The sequence below is a fragment of the Meleagris gallopavo genome, chromosome 1, assembly GCF_905368555.1.
Source record: "Meleagris gallopavo chromosome 1, MGAL_WU_HG_1.1, whole genome shotgun sequence".
Lineage (NCBI taxonomy): Eukaryota > Metazoa > Chordata > Aves > Galliformes > Phasianidae > Meleagris > Meleagris gallopavo.
Window position 1 is genome coordinate 175,134,534 of NC_139404.1, and position 24,527 is coordinate 175,159,060.

The 24,527-nt window shown below is 38.8% G+C and overlaps 1 protein-coding gene across 1 annotated transcript in view; it reads left to right on the forward strand.

Annotated features, from left to right (window-relative positions):
• Positions 1 to 24,527, forward strand: part of MIPEP (mitochondrial intermediate peptidase) — a 69,491-nt gene that overhangs the window by 26,876 nt on the left and 18,088 nt on the right. Inside the window, 7 exon segments of the mRNA XM_019612068.2 lie at positions 867 to 1,020; positions 1,956 to 2,016; positions 2,019 to 2,032; positions 2,474 to 2,678; positions 5,488 to 5,597; positions 12,437 to 12,511; positions 17,048 to 17,167. Coding sequence (XP_019467613.2) covers positions 867 to 1,020; positions 1,956 to 2,016; positions 2,019 to 2,032; positions 2,474 to 2,678; positions 5,488 to 5,597; positions 12,437 to 12,511; positions 17,048 to 17,167 — 739 coding nt within the window.

Consider the following 24,527-nt stretch of genomic DNA (forward strand, 5'->3'; position numbering starts at 1 on the left):
ACAGCTGAATGACTGAGCAGTTTTTCTTGATGGATTTGCAGGTTGTTTAATTTTTAGGGTCAGAGTCTTAGGAAGCTTGTGCCCAAGTATCAGTTGCATACACTCTAAGCTACTTCTGTAGTTGTTTTTCTTTCTTTCTTGGTTTATTGTGTGCATGCAGACACACTGTGTTTTCTCCCAACACGTGTATTTTGTACTACAGTATCTTGAAAGTACCAAGTTGTTTGATGTTAGCTTCAGGAAGCGTGGCCAAGTTTGAACTCTAAGCCACGCAGTAAAATCTTCTCATCTTCACATGGCTTCAAACTGTGAGAGTTTCTGCATGGTTCCGAAAGTCCCTGGAGCTTGAGGTGTGATCTACATGTGGAGGGTGACTGAATCTCCCTGGCGTTCCTGTTGCTCCACTGGAAGACAAGCCTCTAGAGTCAGCACTTACTGGTTGTTTTTCTGCCCTCGCCGAATACTTGACCTATACCACAGTCAAAGCCAGAGCCATTTTCTGGTCAGTAGCTTGGCACAGCCTGGCCATGGGAATGGCACCTGAGTGCCAGTGGCCTCCCATGGATCATAAGATACAGCCTGGCCACCCATGACTTTGCCATGCTCAGTCTGTGCTATGTCCTCTCCACACCTCTGAAAATCATCCAGCATTTCCTAAATTTGGTGTTCAAAACTGAATATATAAAGAAGTTACTGTGACGCACTGTGCCATACCTCATCTGTGACTTAGTTTCACTTTGAAAAATAAAGCCAGGCATATTCAGTAGCGCCCTTGTGAGGTTTGTCTGGTTTATTTTGTCACAACCTATGACTTAGAGGTGAAAACTACAGCTCAGTTCAATCACTGGAACTGTTTTGGGTCTTAGGTACAACATTGATCCCGGCTTGTACTGTCCATTCTTCTCTCTTGGGGCCTGCATGGAAGGTTTGAATTCTTTGTTCAGTCAGCTCCTAGGAATCTCCCTTTATGCTGAACAAACACAGAGAGGAGAAGTTTGGTCTGAAGATGTTCGAAAGCTGGTAAGTGTTCAAGTTCCCAGTATCTGAATTAGACAAGAGCCTTTAAAAGCTGAGAATGAGTTCTTGAATTACTTGGTTATGTAACATTATGTTATAAGCAAACATTGACTGTTTAATTTTAAGATAGATTCTATCTTGAAGATAGAATTCTGGGGCTTCCTGCTCTCAGTGCCTTTTGTATGGGTGCTATTTAATTGTCTTTGAAACATATCTATGTGCAAAGATTGCCTGAGTCAGAATCAGTTTCTGTGTTCAGAGGTGACTTATATTACCTTTTTGTAGTCTCTGAATGTGTTTTTCTAGTTCTTTTTAGTTTTAATTCGTAGGTGACTATAGATAATTGGAGTGCTATATGTGCGTATGCTAACAGTCATTTGTCTTTTTCTGATGCTTATTCTATGTCATCTTTACTTTTAGATTGATGTTTAATATTGGTAAATACCAATTTTCTTCCCTCTTTTTGGTGCAGGGTGGAAATAAGAACTTGTGCAATAACTTATTCATCAGTTCCCATACTCTTTTGTTGCCCTTGCTCCATATATTGACTACCAAATCTTCACTTCTCTCCCACCACTTAGTTTCGTTGAGAACGGCTGTTCTTTATACCCAGTGGGTCAATTTATAATTACCCTTTCCTATTTTTATTTTAATTGTAAATCAACTTCTGTCACTGTTGACTCTTCAGAAGTCATTTAGGGGTTACAGGCAGTATTACTTCTGACTAATTATTTTTGAGTAAGATACAGAAATGGCTCCAGTTTGAAGGACAGACTCTAACTCTTATTTATAATCTTGTTTAACAATGGATTTTACACAAGTCATTTCTGATTTATTTATCGTTTATACGTTCTAAGTCTTTGGATTAGAATAGTATGACTTCAGTTTACAAATCTCATCAGTGCTTTCAGTATGGATATTATACTTCTTTTCATCAGGCTGTTGTTCATGAAAATGAAGGTTTGCTAGGATACATCTACTGTGACTTCTTTCAACGACCGATAAACCACATCAGGTAATCTTTTATGGTCCAGTTTTAGATTGGATTTGACTAATGAGCATAGAGTTAGGGCCATTTGTGTTCAATCTTACTAAAAGATACCCGGGAATTGAAATAAATAAGTGTAAGCACAAACAGTCTCTAACTTGAAATGTGGTTTCAGCTAAAATACTTCTGTGGGTAACTTTTTATTTGAGAGATGCCACCTGAAAAGCTGAACTCAGACTCTTGGTACTGCAGAATGCCAGGCACTATGAAATCTCTTAGAAATCTGTTTAGAGAAATGGGAGATTTTTAAACACCTGTTGTCTGATCTAATATTTAGAAATGAAAACCATTTGAAATTTTAATATCTGCTAAAACTAATTCTTATTTAAAATTCTACCTTGATTATTGTTCTAGTATCATCGATATAATGACATTTGCTGTCCATATATTTCCTTTTATCTTTGAAAGGATTGTCACTTCACAGTTCGTGGAGGCAGGCTAAGGGAAAATGGAGAGTACCAGCTGCCTGTAGTTGTTCTTATGCTTAGCCTACCGCATTCAACAAGGAATGCACCAACGCTACTAAGTCCTGGCATGATGGAGAATCTCTTCCATGAAATGGGGCATGCTATGCATTCTATGCTGGGACGAACTCGATACCAACATGTCACTGGTAAGCAGTTTAGAATAGTGATTTTTTATTTTTAGTTACGTGTTTAATCAGATGATTGGAGTGGACATTTATTTATTCATATATATTTTTAAAAAAAACAACCAATTACAAAACAAATGAAATTGTAGTTTCCTTATCTGAAGGATTATTTTATGCTTTATCGTGTTTATACTACACAACTGGTACTGAGGGAAGTCTATGTTAAAGTTTTGTGTTACAGTGTACCTCTGGAACAGTTTACCCAGCCAGGTTTTGAATGTCCCCTCTCTGAGAGCATTCAAGGCCAGGCTGGATGGGTCTTTGAGCAGCCTGGTGTGGTGGGAAGTGTCCCTATCTATAGAAGGATTGGAACTACAAGATCTTAAAGGTCCCTTCCAACCCAAACAATTCTGTGATTCTGTGATCAAATACTTTGTACTCAAAGACAGAGTACTCTTTCTAAAGTCTTCCAGTTGAAGCTAAAATGGGCCAAACTATTTGTAAGTATGTTATTACTGGACATTATAAAGGCAAAATAAAGTAAAAAAAATGTGTACTCTTTCAGTGTAAGGTTTGAATACCCCTCGAGGCAGTTAACTGCTCTCCCTCAGCCCTTCCACACACCTGGACTCACTCTTGCAGATCTTCAGGGGTAAATACATACCCAAAGTTTTAGTGAGGTTCTCCAGTTGTGATGAATCACATGCATAATCATGTCAAGATTCCCTTCCTTGAAGGGGCAGGAAATGGCTCATTTTGAAGCTTGGGCTTTTTGTGAGCCTGTGTAGAGTTTCAGAATTGCCTTAGGCAGCCCTGCTTCCTAAGGGGCTTCACTTCATAGTTAGCATTGCAAAATCTGCAATCAGCAGCATCAGAGGTCAGTTGTGTTGTTTCTCCAGAGAACAATTTTTTAGTGTTTGGAATGTGTGACAATCAGATGGTTCATCCCAGAGATGTCTGTTAGAGGCCGACTGCTCTCATGAAACACTACAGTGGCAAAGAGTGGAAAAAAGATGATTACAAGCTATTGTGAGAACAAAAATGTTTTAAATTCAAGTGAAGATGCACTGAGTTGTTTACACCTTTCTTACTCCTCCCTTCCTTTTCTGATTAGCATTCCCAAATATCCAGGAACCTATTCTGCTGCTGCTGAGCCCCAGAATCACATAATGCTGTACATTTATGACTTAAGATATGCTTAAGATATATAATTTTAGCATATGGAAGATTTTTTTAACCTAGCTTGTGTTTCATTTTAATTTCCCCATGCAGTAGAGAATGCCTGTAGTTGTTTCATAGAACTCAATTACCCTTTCTGACTTTCAGATAATCTAATTGTTTAGGTTTCTTTTTTGGTTATAGAAAGATTTATATGATTTTATTAGGAAATACTGAGAAAGCATATACAGGCTAGAAGGGTGTTAGGGTGGTTCTGCATTTGTTTTGAGACCAGCCTTAGTTAAGTCTTTTTCCTCATGATTTTCAAACAAATAAAGGACAGTGAATGAAATGTAATGCACAAAAGGATTGGGATGTTGTATTAGAGGAGCTGGATGACTGAAAATTGCACTGTTAGAAGTAAATTGTAATTCAGAATTACACAATGCAGGTCATATGTTTAAAGAATGCAAAAAGAATTTCTACTTCAGATGTTTAAACAGTGAAGGGAAGGAAAGCTGTTGTAAGTGCTAATGGAGAATTACAGGTAGCTCGTGTCTGTGAAAGGCCAAATATGATTTGAAAGTGTTTCTATCAGAATTAAGTATTTGACTGATGAAGAAAGATGTAGGTGAAACCTTGTGCAGTGCTGGAGCATAGTTTCATGTCTCTGGTCTGAAGGTGAATTCAAAATGGAGCAGCTACAGAGAAGAGATGCAGGATATTGTTTCTCTTAATTTAGGAGGTAAAAACCACTCTGGGAAATGCAGTTAATACTAAAGAATGGTATTGGCCTGTAAATATAAACAAATTGTGAATTCAGTTAAAAATTAGAAAGATTGGTAAAAGCTAAATGAGTGGTTTTGCAAAAAATAGGCTTCAGGAAGGAATAGCAAAGCAAAAGACATTACATTTAAGGCTAGATTTGAATGTTGGCATTGCCTCTAGCACACGGGGATAGATGTGATGACCCGGTAGGTTTGTTATTAAAACAGCAGCTTTGTGCATCCCTACGTTTAATTGAGAAATTAGAAATTGGTTTGGTGGTGTATTATACTTCTTAATAACTTCGATTGTGTAAGATGCTGGTAAAGGTTAGAGTAAATGAGATTTTGGATAAAATGCTTTTTGAAGATACTAACTGCAGAGACACTACCTCTGCATTTATTCAGAACATGTCTTCAATCTGCAAGAGTTTTCCTTGGATGAATGACTTTGTATTGTAAAATAAGGCTAATATAAAGCATAAGTAAGCTCAGCAAACTGATGGAAGGTAAAAATTGTAATTGTGAATGGGATTAAAGCAGTGTTTTATTTACATGGTAGTTTGATTTAGGTTTAGAACGCTTAAATAGATTCCATGTTTCATGTAGGGCCAGTTTGGCTGCAGTCTGGTTTAGTTTAAAAAGGGTGTGATCCAGAGCTTTATAAGGTGCCTCACCCAGCTGTTCAAATATTTTGTTTTACTTTGTGATTTATAGTAAAATGTGTAGGATTATAATGAAGCTTTTCTGGCAGTATGTACAATAAAGCTATGGAAAGGAAAGAAATGAAAGAACATTAAAGTTCACTGAAAGGCCAAACAGAAAATTGCAAAGCTTTTTGGAAAGAGTTAACTGTTTGTGTTAATAGAAATGGCAAATGCTAATGTGTTCAATTATTCTACCTTTAGGAACCAGATGTCCTACTGATTTTGCTGAAGTTCCCTCTATTCTGATGGAGTACTTTGCGAATGACTATCGAGTGGTTAACCAATTTGCCAGGCATTATAAAACTGGGCAGGTAGGGAAAATATGTAAATTATTGAAAATAGGAATAAATGTCACATTTTTATTTGTTAGTACTGTTAAGTAGAAACAAAAAGAGATGATAAGCTAATATAATGTTATAATTTTAATTAATCAGAAGAAAAAGTTTGTGTTCTTATTGCAGAAAAGCTGGAAGTGATCTGTTAAATAATAACAGATCCTAAAATCTAAAGTTCTGTTAAAATATTTAAAATTTTCAATCTCTTTTTCCTACAAAGGTTGCACTGTTTCTGCACTACACAAACCTAGTCTTGTAGGTGAAGTTTTGTGTGTTGTTTTAATTTAATTACAGGTAAGTTATGACAGAAGTAGTCATTCCACATCAAACTGTCTAAAGTCTGTCTTAAAATAAAGCTCAGATAACAAGTCATGAAAATAGATGGAGATGATCTGCAGTGTTTAAAAGCTCTCATTTTTAACACAGTGTAGGGTAGTGATTGAAAGGTTTTGTGATGAAATGGGAACTGCTTAATTTAAGATATGATACATGTAGATTTTGGCAGTCAGGAATCTCTGCATTAAAACTGCAGTCCTTTTTGCATAAAGCTATTCTATGCAAGTTTAATTTAAGCATCCGCTTTTATCATAAAATATATAAAATATTGCTGTCTGGGACAGTGACTTTCAGTGGTTGCTTAATTATTCATGCATGCCACCATGATGTGATTTAGATTTGTACAACCATTTCAGAATACAAACCAGAAAAACAATAACCAAAGATGTTTTTACAGTTCTTTTGCCTGAGGCTAGTTCCAGTGATGAAAATATACTCAGATGTGACGATTGAATAGATTACTTACCAATGGAAAAACAAGAAAGCCTTTTACATTGTGTAGTATTAAAATTCATTTAAGTTTTACCCCGTACGAAGCATTTCGTATGTTTCTCTGTAATGAAAGTGGGATTATGTTTGCCTCTGCTGTAACAGCTAATTAGAAAAATAGGTTGCATAATGCCTATTTCGGTAACTATAATGTGAGAAATCAGTTCCACAGGTCTCCTTAACGCCTAGAATTGAAAGTACTCAGTTCAGGAGTGTGCGTCGCTTGTATGTTTGAATCCACGTAGCAAACTGCTGCTTTCCAGTGTCCACTCTACAGTTCAGGTAGCGCTGAGACATTGTAGAGCGAATCCAATTGCATATGAATTCAGACAACGATCTTAACTAAAACATCTGAAAGAGATTTATGGAACATTATTTATGTCTCTGCATTTCCAAAGTGGCTTAACAAAATTAAACCATGTTTAGTTGCAGTGCAAAACTGTAGAACCAAGCACAGTGTGCCATTTGGCATTTTCAAAAAAAAAAATCTTCTCTTTATTGGTGGTGAAATCTTGCCCTTTCAGAATTTTCATGTTGACATTTAGTCTTGAAGAGTGGCAAGAATGGATTATGCTGGAAGACAAGTACAGGAGTCTGAAACTGCTGTTTTAGAGTGTATTTTTAAATCATTATCCAACTTACATAAATCTGCTTTTGCTTATGTTGGTCGTCTAAGCTGAGCTAAGGAATCTGATACTGGATTTCTGTGTCTGTCATTTAAATACAAACAGATTGAAGTCATTTTTCTGTTCTTCAGAATTACTTTTATTCATTGTGTATATCTTTCAAAAGTACTTGGAATAGAAGAATCCTGCTCTCCTATGTTTACAACTGTACAGGAACCCTTTTTGATTTTACTTTTACTATGTTTGTTCCCTGCCTTTTTTTTTTTTTTTTTTTTGGTATGTGTGAATGGAGATGTTAAAATATTTTTTCTCTAGGTTTTCAGTAACTTGAAAGAAAAAATAGCCCACTTTACCCTCTTTCCAGGAGGGAGCAAGATGTGGGTAAAACAGTTTAAATGTGAAATTTGTGAAGCTGTTTCATCCAGATGTTCTTGCATACAAGAACACCTGGTTTCTTATGAATGAAGAGACTGAGCTTTTCTGTACCAGAAACAGCACCACCATAGCTTTACTGGGTGTTGACAAAAGAAGGGTTTTTTACTGACCTGACTAATTGAGGAGGCATTGCAGAAAATTTGAAAAATCGTGGTGAATTGTTCCATTTATGCTGCAGTTTTTGCATATATGTATTGAATTAGGCGATGTTATTTTTAACACTCCTACTAAAGATAATTATGTCGGAACAACTTTCAAACGTAATCTCAGCTTCTGATGGCCTTTGTCATGTTAGCAAATTGTAGAAAGACTGGTCCTGCCTGAGCTGCAGTTCTTACTGAGGAGGGAAAAGGTGCATACGCTATTTTGATTGTAAAGCATGCAGGCAGTTGAAAACTGTTTTTTTAAAGTAGTGTTGCAGAAAGAAAGGCTATAGTGGACAGGCTTTCAAAGATGTTAATATATTATGCATATCTATATATGGATCTTGAGGATATGATCCGAAGTACGTTGAAGGAAAGCCTGCCTCTACTTCATGTGCATTTTGGATAGTTCTGCTGCTTGTACTGAGGAGCTCAAAAGCTTGCAAATTCTAATGGCAAAAGGAGCAAATCTTGTGAATTTAGTTCAGAAAGCTGGCCAGTACAAAAATATTTCTTTCCAGATAACTCAAAATGAAAAAATCCCAAGGGAAAAAAAGAAAAAGGAATAGAGAAAACTATGTTAATTAGTTACTCAAGCTGAATTATTCAGGTAAGCTCACGAAGTCAAACCATACCGAAGTTTAGTTGTTACAATGTTAAGCAGGCAATCTGGTAATGTGTACCATTCTGTATCACAGTGTTTAATTTTTTTTGTTAAATGTACAGATATGTGGTAGGTCTGTTGAGCTAAATCATTTTTAGCTTGTGTGTCTTTGGAGGCTCTCTTGAACAAAGGCCAGTATTTCAGCTGTTCAAATTTGAACCGACTTCATTTTTCACGGAGATGGAATTACAAAGGCAGTATTGTGCTATCATGATTACAAAAAGAATCCCACAGATAGTAAACAGTCCTAACGTGTCCCTGTTACTACACAGCAATAAGGACTTAAGCCTGCTTTGAGAATTTGGAACACAGGGAATTTTGTTCTTTTAGCCACCATTGCAAACAGGCTAAAAAATCCGTGCCAAGATCTTAAGGTTATTTAATCTAAAAGGATGGAAAAATGGAACCCAAAGTAAAGCATGTAATATTTGAATTTGAAAAATGCAATGGTTATTCCGTTAAAATAACCAGAGCTCACTGAAGTCTTTCTTTTAGAATGAGGATGACAATTTGATTTTATCAGATAGCTCATCTTTTCAGCATAAGTAAAATAATACTACTGATGCATTTTTTCTTCGATCAGCTACTCATTAAGGGGCTGTATGAGGTTGTAACAGAGTATGGAGAAAAGATTTCTATTGCCTGACACAGTTCGTCTTCCATAGTATATTTAAGACTTCAATGTATCCATATGCCTGACATTTGCAGAAACAAACTTTGAAGCTGTGGTCTTTCAGAAATTCTCTGGAGTTTAATTTGAGTTCACTGAAATGTTGAATTTTAAACTCCAAGAGGAATAAGTTCAAGTTTCCTTGAATTTAATCTAATTTTTGCCAGTCAAATTCTTCTTCACTTGTGAATTACGATCAGGTCATAATCTTTGAGCCAGATCATTAGCACTTATTGGTGTAAACAAAAACATTTCTATCTTTCATTTTTCAGTGCTTTAGCGCTGATTGGTTTCAACAAAAGAACATTTATACTTTTCTCACATCCTTTTTTTCAATAGGTGTTGTCAAAAGAGTTATTTGTGATTTTCTGTTAATTTTAATCTGCTTAAGCTGTAGAGCTTGCTCTCTCCAGGGCAGAGATGATCTGCATTTTTTGCTTGATATTCATATGGCTGTAAAACAGATGAAAGATTTCCTGGAGGTTCTTGGTATTACCTCTGTTTTAGTTGATGTCTTGCAGGTGCTGCTAAGCCATCTCCTGTGGAAAGTGACCTGGGCAGCTTTGAATATTCCTTTTAGTTATGACCCTGGAATCACTAAAGAGCATTTCTGTCTTTCCCTTCAGGACTTTGGTGTAGAATATGACATAAGCAGAACAGAAGGAAGAAAGGGATGAATGCAGAGACTGCCTTTTCAGCGGTCATCCCTGGCTTGAGGTCAAGCCATTTGCAGTAGTGTTGAGTGATTTTTTTGATTTGATGGAGAGACTGTAAGAAACGCTCAGCTCTGAGCTGGGAATCAGAGCTGCTACAGTTGTTTCTTGAGCAGGGCTGGCTTTGACTGGCTCTCCCAGGAAGCATGCGGTGTTTGTCCGTGTCGCCAAACCTTGCTGCTTTGTGCCCCAGTGAACAGTGAACTTGAATTTCCCAAATCTGTGAGGATCTATGGGATTGTGGTTTACCAAAATTTCAATTAGCAAAGTCTAAGGGTTTTTTTTTGTTTTTTTTTTTCCCCTATTTATTTTGTGTACCAGTTGAAAACCTGTACGCTTAACTTCGCCTTACCATTATTTAGTGTAGCTGAAATATAGAGTTGAAAATCCATTAAGGTGAAGAGCTGGTTTGATGTTGCTGGTGGGAATGCTCTTGGCCTTAACACTCTTAAATTTTAACTGTGCAAAATACACATATTTGCTATTGCCAAGTTTTTGGAAGTTTAGCTTTTTCACACTGAAGAATTACAATCAATGAATTCCTATACAGTTTTCTCATGCTTTACTATATAAAAAATACAAGTGCCTCTCAAAGAAATTAGTTTTGTTTAATTTCACACTGTACTGCTTCACTAGGAAGTGAACACCTCCAGAGATTTGGTGCTTAATAATGAAATATATTCAAAATCATTTAGTTTTCCTTACACAGTGGCTTCTCCCATGACAGCTGAAACTGTGTTATTGCAAACTCACATGTGGTTTCGTAGTAGGATGAAGAGTCATTGAAGCGCTTGCCTCCTTGGCTTATGTAGAGGGAGAAGACAAGACATGTCCATAGAACCAGGAGAATTGCCCAGGCATAACATTTACTGCCATTCCATTTTTCTGTTGCTTCTTGCTTTAATAAGTGTTCTACATCGTTAAATATCAACTCTTTGAAAGGGTTGATAACTGCAGGACAGGGGGAAATGGTTTTAAGTTGAGGGAGGGAAGATTTAGGTTGGATGTCAGGGGGAAGTTCTTTACAGAGAGAGTGGTGAGGTGCTGGAACAGGCTGCCCAGAGAGGTTGTGGATGCCCCATCCATGGAGATGTTCAAGGTCAGATTGGATGGGTTTTGAGCAACCTGGTCTAGCATTAAATGGGGAGGTTGGTGGCCCTACATGTGGCAGGGGGGTTGGAGATTCATGATCTTCGAGGTCCTTTCCAACCCTGGCCATTCTGTGATTCTGTGATATAATATATTTGAACAATACTAAATCCAGTATGGAATGTCAAGGTATTCATTAACTAGCATCTTTATTACAGCCTATTTACTCTTGTTTTGGTAATCCGAAATCATCATATAATCCGAAAGTTGATTAGTTTATTTGGGAATATGCTGACCTAAAATGGATACATTGTAGGATAGACTTTATGTTCATTGGTTCATTCTGTGTGTTGAAATTTAACAGCTGCACATATTTATGACAGGCAAAATAGTGGGTGTTGTTCTATCCCATTCTTGACCCAGCTAACATTTGTCTTGGAGAAGAGGTTACGAGCCGTGGCAAGTTACTGCATAAAACAGCTGTGCAATTTGAGAGTTTTCCTTATCTCCTTTAACTTCCAGATTCCACAGAGTTAATTGATAACATTTTCCTCACCTACATGTTACTTCCCCAGAGTTAGGTTTTTGTTCTATGAACATTAACATTGTTTGTCTTGAAGTAATATCATTTTCACAGAGTCTAAACATACAGCTCTGCCATCGGTATCTGTAAACTTTGATGTATTCTTTCTTAAACACTTCAACACAGTGTAGAATTGTAGGTATGCTTTTAGAGTTCAGTGTAATACCAAACGTCTGTAATACATTATACAACTTGTAATAACTTTTAAAATATTTCAGCAAGAGGACAGTTATTTTAACCATATTTAATATGTTTGTTGATAAAACTGCTGGCAAAAAAGAGAAAATGCTTACTAGGAAAAACATCTATTGAAAAGCTTCAGGAAGCAGTGGAAGAAGTCTGAGGTCAAGCATTCATATACAGATATTCTTAAAAACCTGACATTAAACAGTTCTTTGGATGTATTTATAAATATCTGGATAGAAAGTCAAGAGGAGTTTGCTTAATGACTTGAAAAATGTCCCGACTTTCAGTCTCTGGTGGCATGGATAATTTTACTGCCACAGGTGTGGAATAAGTTCAACTTTGCTAAAAATTTCAAGGAACGGATACTGACTGATCAATGTGATCAAACATATCTTTGCAGGTAAGGGTAAAAGGCCACATGCTGTCTCATTTGATTATATAAAAACTCTGCTGGCTTAGTGGAAGTTAAGTAAGTCTAAACGAGCTACGCTCAAAGACAGTGGGAGAATCTATTGTAATATCTACTTTGAGGATTAGTCAGGATGACCTGTGGAGACTTGATCTGAACAATCCATTGTTCTTTATTTCTAAAGATAGTCATATATTTTTAACGGGCATCTAAGAGAACATGGAAACATTTCATAGAAGAACAAACACTGAGATTTGATTGCTATGTAAATTATTGCTGATATCTCAGTTTCCCATTTCATGCTTTAGCAAACGAGATTTCCTTCCTCATTTTTAATTCCTTAATGCTTCTTTTCAAAGATGTTTTTAGTATTGCCAAGTCCTTTTTTCCTGTCTCGGTCTCTTTTAATAGTAAGTATACTATTAACAAATTTACAACAATTCTAAATATGTTCTGATTTTTTTTTTTTAAGCCACTACCAAAAAACATGGTGTCAAGACTGTGTGAGTCCAAAAAGCTGTGTGCTGCAGCTGATATGCAACTCCAGGTACTGTCTTTGTGTTCTAATGGGACACATATTTTCTATATTTTCTATATGGAAAACATACAGAAAATATTTTAATTTTTCTTAACATTTTAATGTAGATATCTTACCTAGATGTGTAAAAATTAGTGAAAAGGATTTCATTTTGATACTCATTTTCATGCTTGTTTTCATCAACATATTCTGTGATCAGAGGTCTGGAGCACATCCCTTATGAAGACAGGCTGAGGGAGCTGGGCTTGTTCAGCCTGGAGAAGAGAAGGCTGCAGGGTGACCTCATAGTGGCCTTCCAGTATTTAAAACGGGATTATAAACAGGAGGGGAATCAACTTTCTACTCGGGTAGGTAGTGGTAGGACAACTGGGAACAGTTTTAAACTGAAGGAGAGAAGGTTTAGATTAGATATCAGGGGGAAGTTCTTCACAGAGAGGTGATGATTTGCTGGCACAGGCTGCCCAGAGAGGCTGTGGATGCCCCATCCTTGGAAGTGTTCAAGGCCAGGTTGGATGGGGCCCTGGGCAATGTGGTCTTGTACAGATCTGGAGGTTGGTGGCCCTGCATGTGTCAGGAGGGCTGGAACTTGATGATTCTTGGGGTCCCTTCCAATCCAAGCCATTCTGTGATTCTTTGATTCTAAAGCTAACTGTATAAATCTAAAGGAAAACATCTTGAAAACCACAGCTTTCAAAGAGGACCAAAGTACCAGAGTTTCCAGATGTGGTTTAAGATTGAGTTCTTAAATTCACCAAATCATTCAGGGGGAGCTCTTTGCAGAAGAGAAAGCATTGTGTGCCTTTGGATCATTAAATGAGAATGAGAGATAAACCTTAGTCAAATTATCTTGTTTCTGCAGGTCCACTATGAAATTGACAACTTGTTGCTAAAAGACAGCTAGTTGGTGACTAAACTGCAGCTGTACAACTTCACTCTCTCAGTATTTGGGGCAGTAATTAAATCCATATGTCTTCATTTTCTGAGGACAGATGTGATTGATCAGTCATTCTCATAAATACATTTTCACTGTTACTTTTCTTCAAAGACAGAAAAGGAATTTAGAGTATTATCTTGTCTATATAATTTTTTTTCAGTCTTACTAGGGCAGTTCTCTGATGTGAACAGTAACATTATAGCATTCGGCCACAATTTTTTATAGTGAGAGTTTGGCTGCATTTAGCTGCAAGCTTCTGCTGTGGAATTTTTATAAATTCATTTTCTCCTCTTTTTCTTTCCCTTTAAGTCAAAAGCATTTTCTTGCTACAGCTGACCTAGTGCTTAGGTGACTCTGCTGATACCTTAATAAAAGATTTCCATTGTTTTTGAAATGAGGAAAGAAGCAATTCCAAAGATCATCCCCTTGTAAATTTTCTGTTTGAAAAGTGTGCAAATGATCTCAGCGTTGTGCACAAACATGAGTTGTGCTGGTTAACTGAAGTTGATTTAAAAGCAAAACTTAGTTAAATATTTGCAGTTTGCTCTTTGCCATAATTTGTAGTGATTTAAAACTGATCAGAATACTTGAGCGTGGACCTGAAAATGTAGACATGTCAGCTACACGAATCAAAACCAGGCTGTTTCCATGGTATACATGTATTTTTCACTGGTTAAACTTAAATGGATTTTTGACGCATGCTTTCAGTGTGGTGCTGGTTTTTGCTGACCAACGTTGACTGTGTGAGCCTGGAGGGTACTACCTGAAGCTATTCGGAGCCCTCTCAGCAGGTCTGATTTTGAAATGCACATTTCTCACTCTGGAAGGCTCTCATTAGAGATAGCTGAGAATCCAGAAAGAGTGTGGTCAAGAATATAATTAATTCATGTAGGAGTTTTTGGAGGAGAAAGCAATTCTGGATCAAAAGAAAATTTATCCTGAGAATGCTTAATGGAGTATCTCTGTACATAAAGTCCACCAGCTTCAAATAATTTGCCATTGTATTAATCACCAAAGTGATGGATCAAGTGCTTTCAAATGCATCCATTCTTTTATTCTGTGTCTGTACCATCGATATGCCCATCGATTACAGGTGGCCCAGAGAGCTTGTGGATGCCCCATCCCTAGAGGCATTTAAGGCCAGGCTGGATGTAGTTCTGGGCAGCCTGGTCTGGTGGTTGGCAACCCTGCACATAGCAGGGGGGTCGAAATTAGATGATCTTTGATCAGGCCATTCTATGATTCTATGTTATGGATTTATTTTCAACTTTTAATATATTTTTGCTATAATCCTGTCAAGGTTTGAGACCAAATAAACCACATTGGGGCAATAAGGATAACAAGAATAACTGTCTGTCAGAGGCACATGAACAAGTGACACAGTGTTCCTGTCCTGCAGCAGGGGAGCTGGCACACTCCATGATGCTGGGGATCACCATTGTGGTGATCTCATGCACTAGGCTGTGTGATCTCCCTGCTCTTGTTAGCCCTCAGGTGCATCTACCTCCTCCTGTGAGGCTGCTGCTACCTCTGTCCTTGGGTAACTTCAGACCCTGTAGCTTTAGAACTAAGGAAAGAAAACTCATGTCTTTTGGAATCAGATTCCTGTGGTGCCTAGTAAGTGACTGGTATTGGCAGTGACGCAGCGATTAAGCAGGCTGTTTGCCCTCAAATTGCTCATGTAACTACAGTTCAGCCAATCTCAACCCCTGCCAAACTACCACAATGCCACACGGAATAATATTAGTCATTTCCTACTTTCAGCACCATATTTTTGGAGTTTCCAATTATAATGCCTGCAGAAATATGCACTCATTTTGAAAAAAAAGATTGGCTGGCCATTTTCTTTATTAATTAAGAAAAAATGTTCCAGAGAAGTTGGTTGCGTGGCAAATATAAAGTTCACACGTTCCTTTGTATAACTATTGTTACTAATGCTAATGTAAAAGCATAATAATCAATTGAATAAAAACATATTTTAATCTGTAGATGCCCAAGTATGTCTATAGCATTAAATATACGATCTAAAAAGACTGTGGTTAATGACTATACCTTTTCTGCAGGCTTTTCAGTGAGTATATTCCGTATTGATGACTAGATACTTTGCAGGATTTGACCTTTAAAAGAATTCAAAATGCTTGCACATTTTTCAGCAGCAGGGAAAATGCCTAAAGGTTCTTTTGTTGTCCTTTCAGAAAATTAGTCTGTTGTCGTGGGAAAAATAACACTGCTTTTTTTTTCATTATAAAGTCTCTCCGTTTTCTTCGGCTCATGTAATCAGTTAGTCAAGAGGAAAGATACAGGAATCTCTGTGTCTTCTCAGAAAGCCTTTGCCATACAGCATCTTTCAGTCAGCAGTAACTTCACTGGAAGATCCGTGACTGTTTACATATGAATAGTAATTAAGTGGACTGGGAGTGAGAAAGAACTGCAGAATTGAGTTAAGCTGATAAATAATGTCACTGCAGAAGGGAAAGACTGCACGTAAATAGATAACTACTTGATGGCCTTTTTATATTTTTAAGTCCTTTGGGAAATGTATTTTACTGCAAGTAGAAATGGTCGTCTAACTGCTGCTTAATGTTAAGTGTTAGCATGCTCCTCAGCTGTATTATCTAAAATCCTGCAGACCTGGGATATGTCTCCTTTTCCCATTTCAAAGGCCTGAGTAAACACGCAGGACTGTGGTTCATAGATGGGAATGCTTATGGATATAAAGTTCATCCAAGTTTATTTTCAGGGATGGATTTTTTTTACAATGCTTTCCAGGTGGCCTGGCTCATAGCTTGCTTCCCACGCTTTACATGTGCCAGGATCAGGGGAAAGCTTATAGCTGGCTTCAGTGACTCATTTCCCTTGCTCTCTATTACTGCATTGTTCTTTAGGCAGGCCATTTCACCGGCCTTCAGCTCCTGTTTCCCCACTTCCTGGCTGTGAGTTGAGGTATTGCTCCAGTTCTCTGACCACAAGCTACTTGACTCCTAATTTTCCTTTAGGAAAGGTCCTCCGCCATACAGTCTGCTTCGTCTTGTGCAGAGCAGTAGGAGCGACTGCAAACTGCTCCTAACAAAACAGGGAGTTAGAAAAACAGAGAATCAAGGTTGGGCTGAAGCAGGATGCCAAATTCTGTGAACAGATGCTGAAGTGCCTGGTATTTGGTTTGGGTTTTTGGAGAGGAGAGGGATGTCAGCGTGAAATTACTCGTGCTGAGCCAGGGAGGCCTAGGCTGATAGAAGAAAGTGAGTCTTACTGGGCTGTCAGTTCAGCTTTTCAGACCTGTTCATGGTGCTTACCATTGGTGATATTCTCAATCACCCTTGCTACTGTAAGTGCTGTCACTTTTCTTAAAGAGCTAAGGACTTGCTCTGCTTTGTCTTTTAAGTTCTGTGTTGTTAAGTGCCTGAATCTCTTGCTCAGTGTCTCTATCTAGGACACAAATCTAGCCATGTCGTTAATGACTGTGGGTCATGGCTAAGCTCTTTTCGGTATGTTAGAAGATAGCTTAGTCAAACAGAATGAATACAGTCCTTTGGAAACATTCACATTTTTAGTGTAAGCATTGTCACGTACCAATACCATATGCCTAAGACAAATGTTTTTTATGTCTTTAGGTCTTTTATGCTGCTTTGGACCAAATCTACCATGGGAAACATCCTCTACAGAAGTCAACCACAGAAATTTTAAAGGAAACACAGGAGAAAGTTTATGGATTGCCACATGTACCTAATACGGTGAGTGGAACTGTACCAAATAAAAAAGTTGTGCTACACTATTCTGCATATTAATACCCCTACTTCTCCTCCACCCAAATCCCAATACGCACATGCTTATTGTTGTATTGTCATGATGAATGAGTTTTCTTTCTTTTAGTTACTTTATCCAGAAAGTTGAGTGTTGGACATTTTTAGCTAAAAATCATAGTTAGACAAGTAGCACATTTTTCACAGAATTGTAGTAGTTGGAAGGGACTTCTAGAGATCATCACATCCAACCCCCTGCTAAAACAGGTTCCCTACAGCACAGAAAAGCTTCTACACTTATTTTTGTATGAGTATAGCTTACCACGTTGAACTAAATAACTTATTTTTGTTGTAGTTTCTTTTTTTTTTTTTCCTAATCAAGGAAAGCACTGGAAACAATACATAGGAAAGTGGGTTTATATTAGATTTGTAAAGGTCTGTCTGTGAAAGGCAGCAAACACTGTACTGCATGTTGGTTTTTATGTAACATCACTGTCAGTATGTGAAAAGTAGTCAGTATGTAGGACTTCAAAGAGTTTTTCCCCTGTACTGCTGTGACTTCTGGTATGTCATTTATTCTTTCATGTTGTTTCTGTAACACAGGTTGAAAGTATTCCTTAAACTCGATTTCTGCTGAACTACATAATTTTGATCTTCATTGTGACCAATAGTGCATTTGTCTTGCATTTCATGTGAGCATCTGAAAATGCTTGCCAAAAATGTTATTCTCAGAGAGGGAAGTTATCAGATCCATCTTAAGTCCTTTCCCCATTAAAATGCTGCTTCTGCTGGCCGGGCAAAGCTGGAGACGAGGAAGCAAGATATCTTCAGAGTATGATGTCTGACATCGTAGGAATTTAGTGAGTGTTGTTTTATACCACTCATCTGCAAATTACTTATCCTATGAATGGAACAGTTCCTTGCTTTCAAAGTTAGCCTGCATTTTTTGTTCTATTTAAAAAAAATTATTTTGAGCTGTTGCCTTCAATGGAGTGCAGCATCTCATAATAAATGTAGCCTCAATATGAGGAGCAGTAACAAGTTTTTGGCTAGGAGCTTTATCCTAGCAAAAAATACTGTGAACTCTTGAATTATCAGAGTGTCCATGTTCTTCACAGTTACTGAATGTAAAATTAATGTGTCTGGTCAAGAACTTTAATACAGTCTAAATTTCAGTGAAATTTAATGAGAAATGACATTAGAAAGGCAATAGCACTCTGTAGACTAATTCATGCCTGTAATTTGGCTTGCTGATTTTGGAACCTTTTTTACAAACTTAAGATTTGCTTTCAGCTTAATTTGCAAAATAGGAAAAAGTAAAAGTCATGTAGATTGAAGGTTTTTTCTAATTGATGAGAGGATATTCCTTTCATTTTGGGGCTAGACATTGAAATATGGTAAGAGAAAACACCTGTTGTTTTCATCTGTCATTTTGCTGTGCACGTATAAATTTGACAAAGAAAAATGTTTTGATAATTAGAATATTACTTGCTTCCTAGGTGTTTAGACTCAGTTATGAATTATTATTTCAGGCGCGTATATCTTAAATTTTAGTGGTGCTGGGTGAAAGTAATTCTTGCAATTTACCATAATAGCATTGTTTGTCAGGGCTGCACAAGCATCCGTTATTATTTCCTGATAAAATTTACCTTAATTCACTCTTACAGTTCTTGACAGGCAAATAAATTTAGTAAATATCCTTGGGCTTCAGCCTTATCAGGTAGATGCATTTTTTGAAGTAGTCACAACAAATGTCTTGAGCCCTGGTGGCCAAAAAGGCCAATGGCATTCTGGGGTGCATTAAGAAGAGCGTGTCCAGCAGGTCGAGGGAGATGATCCTCCCCCTCTACTCTGCCCTGGTAAGGCCTCATCTGGAGTACTGTGTCCAGTTCTGGGCTCCCCAGTACAAAAAAGACAGGGATCTCTCGGAAAGAGTCCAGCGGAGGGCCACAAAGATGGTGAAGGGCCTGGAGCATCTCCCCTATGAAGAAAGGCTGAGTGAACTGGGTCTGTTTAGCCTTGAGAAGAGACGACTGAGAGGGGACCTGATCCAGGTCTATAAATATCTAAAGTGTGGGGGGCAGAGTGGCGAGTCCAGACTGTTTTCAGCAGTGTGTGGAGACAGGATAAGGGAAACGGCCAGAAACTGCAGCATAGGAAGTTCTGCACAAATGTGCGCAAGAACTTCTTTGTGGTGAGGGTGATGGAGCACTGGAACAGGCTGCCCAGGGAGGTTGTAGAGTCTCCTTCTCTGGAGATATTCAGGACCTGCCTGGACACCTTCTTGTCCAGGTGTAGGGAACCTGCTTTGGCAGGGGGGTTGGTCTCGATGATCTCTAGAGGTCCCTTCTAACCCCTACAATTCAAAAAAAAAAAAAAAAAAAAAGATGGATTATAGTCTTTCAGAGGCACTGCTCAGATAGCAGGACAGTTTCTGTGCACCTTTTTTTTACAGTGCTATCAAAATGGGGAACTTAAACTACGCCTAATAAGTAAATGCTGTTGTTCCTGTGAAGTGATGCCTATTTTAAGATAAACTAAAGCATTCTTCTCAGGAAATATCCTATCGTGTGTGCCAGCAATAGGAGGAATATAGGGAAGAAAATCCTGTTGAAGTCTGTATTTGCCATTGAGATAGGTTTTACAGGCATTGAGGCAGCTGGCAGTGTGTGCACCAGTATTTACACTGGCTGTGTTGACACAGTCACAGAAGCTAGTGCTGCATGCAAGGCAGAAAGGAAAGAGAGTAGAGACTATACCAACAGAAGCACGAAAAAACAACTGTCCACAATACTTTGTTTTCCTGAGGAATGCAAATCTCAATTTCTGGCTGGCCAATGCTTAGCTTTCCAAAAGGATACCTAGTTTGCTGCTGGCTTTTGATGGGCGAAATTCCTCTGGGATTTCTTTGCTCTCTTACTAAGTCCAGAATTTCATGACTGCCAGGCGGGACAAGGAACTGTATCTGTTTGCCTGTTTTTGTAGTGTCTGGTGGTTTTGTTGCCAGAGATCTGTTACTGAGTTTTGAAAATGAATAGCAATTTTACACAGGCTGGATTCTTGAATCCTTAAAAAGGAAGCAATCTTCTTTACTCTTCTAAGAAATAAACCAATAAAACCACACGTTTTCCTGCCATATCTTCCCAAATGTACTTGGTGTTGAAATTTGTGTGCTCTGAGGAGTGCAGTGCTCTGCCTTCACTGACAGTTATTCTTCAAATCATAGCTTACTTTTCATCTATAGTGATGCTAGTTTGCACTTACTGTGGCCTGCCTTGCAATTGATGATTGTCTGCTTTTAGCATATTCCTCCTGGTCTCTTCTACCTTTGTGTCTGAGATGTCCAGAGAGACTTTCTTAAAAAGTATCAAGTGACCTTTTGATCAACCTGAAACAAGATCAGAGTTTCTCCCCCTGATCTGTTGATTAGTCCTCTGCCTGTCCCCTAAGTTCAGACTTAAAAACTACTTTCCTTTGAGACAGTCATCAAAATTTAATGATAAACCAGGGCACACTGCTGGCTCATGGCCAACCTGTCGTCCACCCCAGGATGCCCAGGTCCCTCTCTGCAGAGCTCCTCTCCAGCAGGCCATCCCCCAGCCTGTATTGGTGCATGCAATTATTCCTCCCTAGGTGTAAGACCCTACGCTTGCTTTTGTTGAACCTCATCTGGTTTCTTACTGCCCAGCTCTCCAGGCTGTCCAGGTCTCGCTGAATGGCAGCACAGCCTTCAGGCGTGTCAGCCAATCCTCCCAACCTCGTATCATCAGCAAACTTGCTGAGGGTGGCCACTATCCCCTCATCAAGGTCATTGATGAAGATGTTGAACAAGACCGGACCCAGCACAGACCCCTGGGGGACACCACTGGTTACAGGTCTCCAGCCAGACTCTGCACCACCAACGACGACCCTCTGTGCTCTGCCAGTCAGCCAGTTCTCAACCCACCTCACTGTCCACTCATCTATCCCACACTTCCTCAGCTTTGTTATAAGGATGTCATGGGAGACAGTATCAAATGCCCTTCTAAAATCAAGGTAGACTACATCTACTGCTCTTCCCCCATCCACCCAGCATGTGACAGCATCATAGAAGGCCACCAGGTTGGTCGAGCACGACCTCCCCTTGGTGAACCCATGCTGACTACTCCTGATAACCTCCTTTTCTCCCAGTTGTCTGGAGATGGTATCCAGCACAAGCTGTTCCATCACCTTTCCAGGGACAGAGGTGAGGCTGACAGGCCTATAATTACCCAGCTCTTTCTTCTTGCCCTTTTTGAAGACCAGAATGACACTGCCTATCCTCCAGTCTTCAGGGACCTCCCCTGTTATCCAAGACCTCTCAAAAATGATGGAGAGCGGTTCGGCAATGACCTCCACCAGCTCCCTCAGCACACGTGGATGCACCCTATCAGGTCCCATGGACTTGTGGACCTTAGTACTGCCTAGGCGCTCATGCACGTCCTCTTCCTGACTACAGGGAAATCTCCCATTCCCCAGACCCTCTCACTAACCTCCAGGGTGTGAGGAAACCTGAGGGAGAGCCTTTTCACTGAAGACGGAAGTAAAGAAGGCATTCAGTATTCTGCCTTCTCAGCATCCCCCGTTACCAGAACCCCCCCCTCACTTAGTAAGGGGCCCACATTCTCTCTAGTTTTCCTTTTGCTGTTAATTAACAGCATTACATTAAACATTAAATAATTTGCTAATATACCTTCTTGTTCTAGCACATTAAGTATGCATTAGTCCAGAAGGATCTCTTCTACTTGTGTCCTAAAAATTACATTAGGTTACAGGTTTATATGCTTATATACTTCTCTCCAGGGTGCAGTTTTCTTTGGCAATAAAATAATTCTTTAATGGCCTATGGATGCTAGTGATTAGAGACCGAAACATCTGTAAGACCAAATATGTTAGGTTGCCAACAGAAAACAAGGTAGTTATTGTTAGAGATACCCTAGAGGAAAGAAATGTATGAAAAAATGGTTTATCACCAATGTAATTGTTAGTAGTTCTTTTTCCTGCAGCTGGGGGGACTCTGCCCAGGCAGGGATCCTGACCTTGGAAGGCCCCACTTAGATCCTTGACTGAACTTGCTGGGATTGCATCTGTTGTGTTCTTCACAGAGGAAGTCAATGGATGAGATGTTACATAATATTTGGAATGTGCTTGCTTGAGGAGTCTTATCAGGCACTACAGGAAGTTGTGGCTTGCCCATTGTTGCTGAGGGCGTAAAGGTTTCATTAATAAGGTGCATATAAAGACATCTTGTAATTTGGTCAGCTGAAGAGGATTTGGTGTCTAGTAGAGAGTCAGAACTAGCTTCCCAGCAGAGAGGAGATAGGTTTAAATGTCCTTTGCAGCACACATTGTTACCTGATTCCCAGCTCCCCTTTATAGTGTTCAAGAACACCTGGGAGCAAAAGAAGAGCTGTATATCTCTTTTTTTTCCTAAGAGCATTTTCTTAAGAGTTTGAAGGTAACTTGACCTCATGCTCAGTGGTATAAAGTACACTACAGTTCAAAAGTGGAGACCACTTTTGGAAACAAAGTGGTTTTTGAGTTTCAGTATTGCAGTCTTGTACTGGTCATGATAGAATCATAGAATCCTTAGAGTTGGAAGGGACCTTTAAAGGTCATAAAGAAAGCCTCCAGGGACAGGGCATCAGTCAAGTCTCTAGACAGCCTGTTCCAGTGTCTCACCATCTTCACTGTAAAACATTTTTTCCTTATATCTAAATCTCCCCTCTTTAAGCTTGAAGCCATTTCCCCTTGTTCTGTCACCACAGACCCCGCTAAAGAGTCTGTCCCTTTCTTTCCTGTAGCTCCTCTTCAGATATTGAAAGGCCACTATCAGGTCGTCTCAGAGCCTTCTCCAGGCTGAATAGCCCCAGCTCTTTCAGCCTGTCCTCATTGAAAAGGTGTTCCATCCCTTGGATCAGTTTTGTGTCCCTCCTCTGCATGTGCTCCTACGGGTCCCTTTTACTCCTGTACTGAGACTCCACATTTGGATGCAGTACTCCAGGTGAAGTCTCACAGCACAGAGTAGAGGGGCAGCATGACCTCTGTTTCCCTGCTGGCCATGCTGCTTTTGATGCAGCCCAGTATACAGATGTCTTTCTGAGCCAGAAGGGCACATTGCTGGCTCATGTCCAGCTTCCCATCCACCAGTACCCCCAGGTTTTTTTCAGCAGGGCTTGTGCTCAACCCTTTCATCTCCCAGCTTGTGTTGGTAGTGAGAATTGGTTCGACCCAGGTGCAAGATCTTGTATTTGGATATGTTGAACAATCCAGAGGATTTGGAGAGTTCAGAATGTTGGCATTTTCAGCCTTTCAAAATAAGTCTAAAATCATTTGCAACCAATTAAATACATAAGTATTTAAAAGAGCATTAAATGCCCGAAGAGCGCAATTTATGAGATGCTGCTAAAGCTTTGCATATTTTTTTTGGATATTCTGATATTTTGTGTTGGGGACTTAGCAGGACAAGTGCTGTGCCTGTAGTAGGTGAATGACATAAAAAGATGCAAGCAACACAAAAGAAGTACAAAGAAAAGGGTTTGGAAAGAGGATAGCTTTAGAAACATGAACACTGTAAGAAGTTGAAAAAATTAAGGTAATTTTCTAGAAAAGAAAAAGTAGGTGGGTACACATGAGCATGTATGTTCTGTAACTGAAAACCTATAAGAAACATGTATAATTGAAATTGAGACTACGATCATTTGTTTCTTATGAACAACCAATAGTGGAAGGCAAAAAAGATGGTTCACAATACAACAAATGTGATTATGGTTGATACCAAATCTTTTAAACTGTTGTTAATCTTTTCCCTCATCTATTGAAGAGGGCAACACACCCAGCAGTTATAGGATTTCCATTACAGGGAATCTTAAAGAAACCCTTGTTCTTGATCACAGAAACATACATTTCATAATAAAGATGGAGGGTGTTCTTAATGGATTGCTTTTCTACTTTTCATCCAAAAAAATTGCTTGAAGAGACACTGATGTTGCTCTTATTCAACTTTTTTGAGTGTTTTGAAGAGAGATGAAGTCATGCATCATTACTCAACCTCTTGAAGTTTGTGTAACCCCTTCAAAGTAATCTTTTACCTTGCCATGTTGGAAACCAGAGTTGTTTACACAAAGTGCAAATCACTGGATTAGTTTTCATATGAACCTTCTTAAAAGTATACTATAAAATCAAGTTGAAGAGTCTGGGTTTGAGGAAAAGATTAATAAAAAAGTACACAGTGAACTCCAGGGGAGTGATATTTCTATAAATAATTAATAGCTAAAAGCCATTTCAAAAGGATTGGTGCCCTACTCAGTCCATTATGAATGTAGATGCTTCA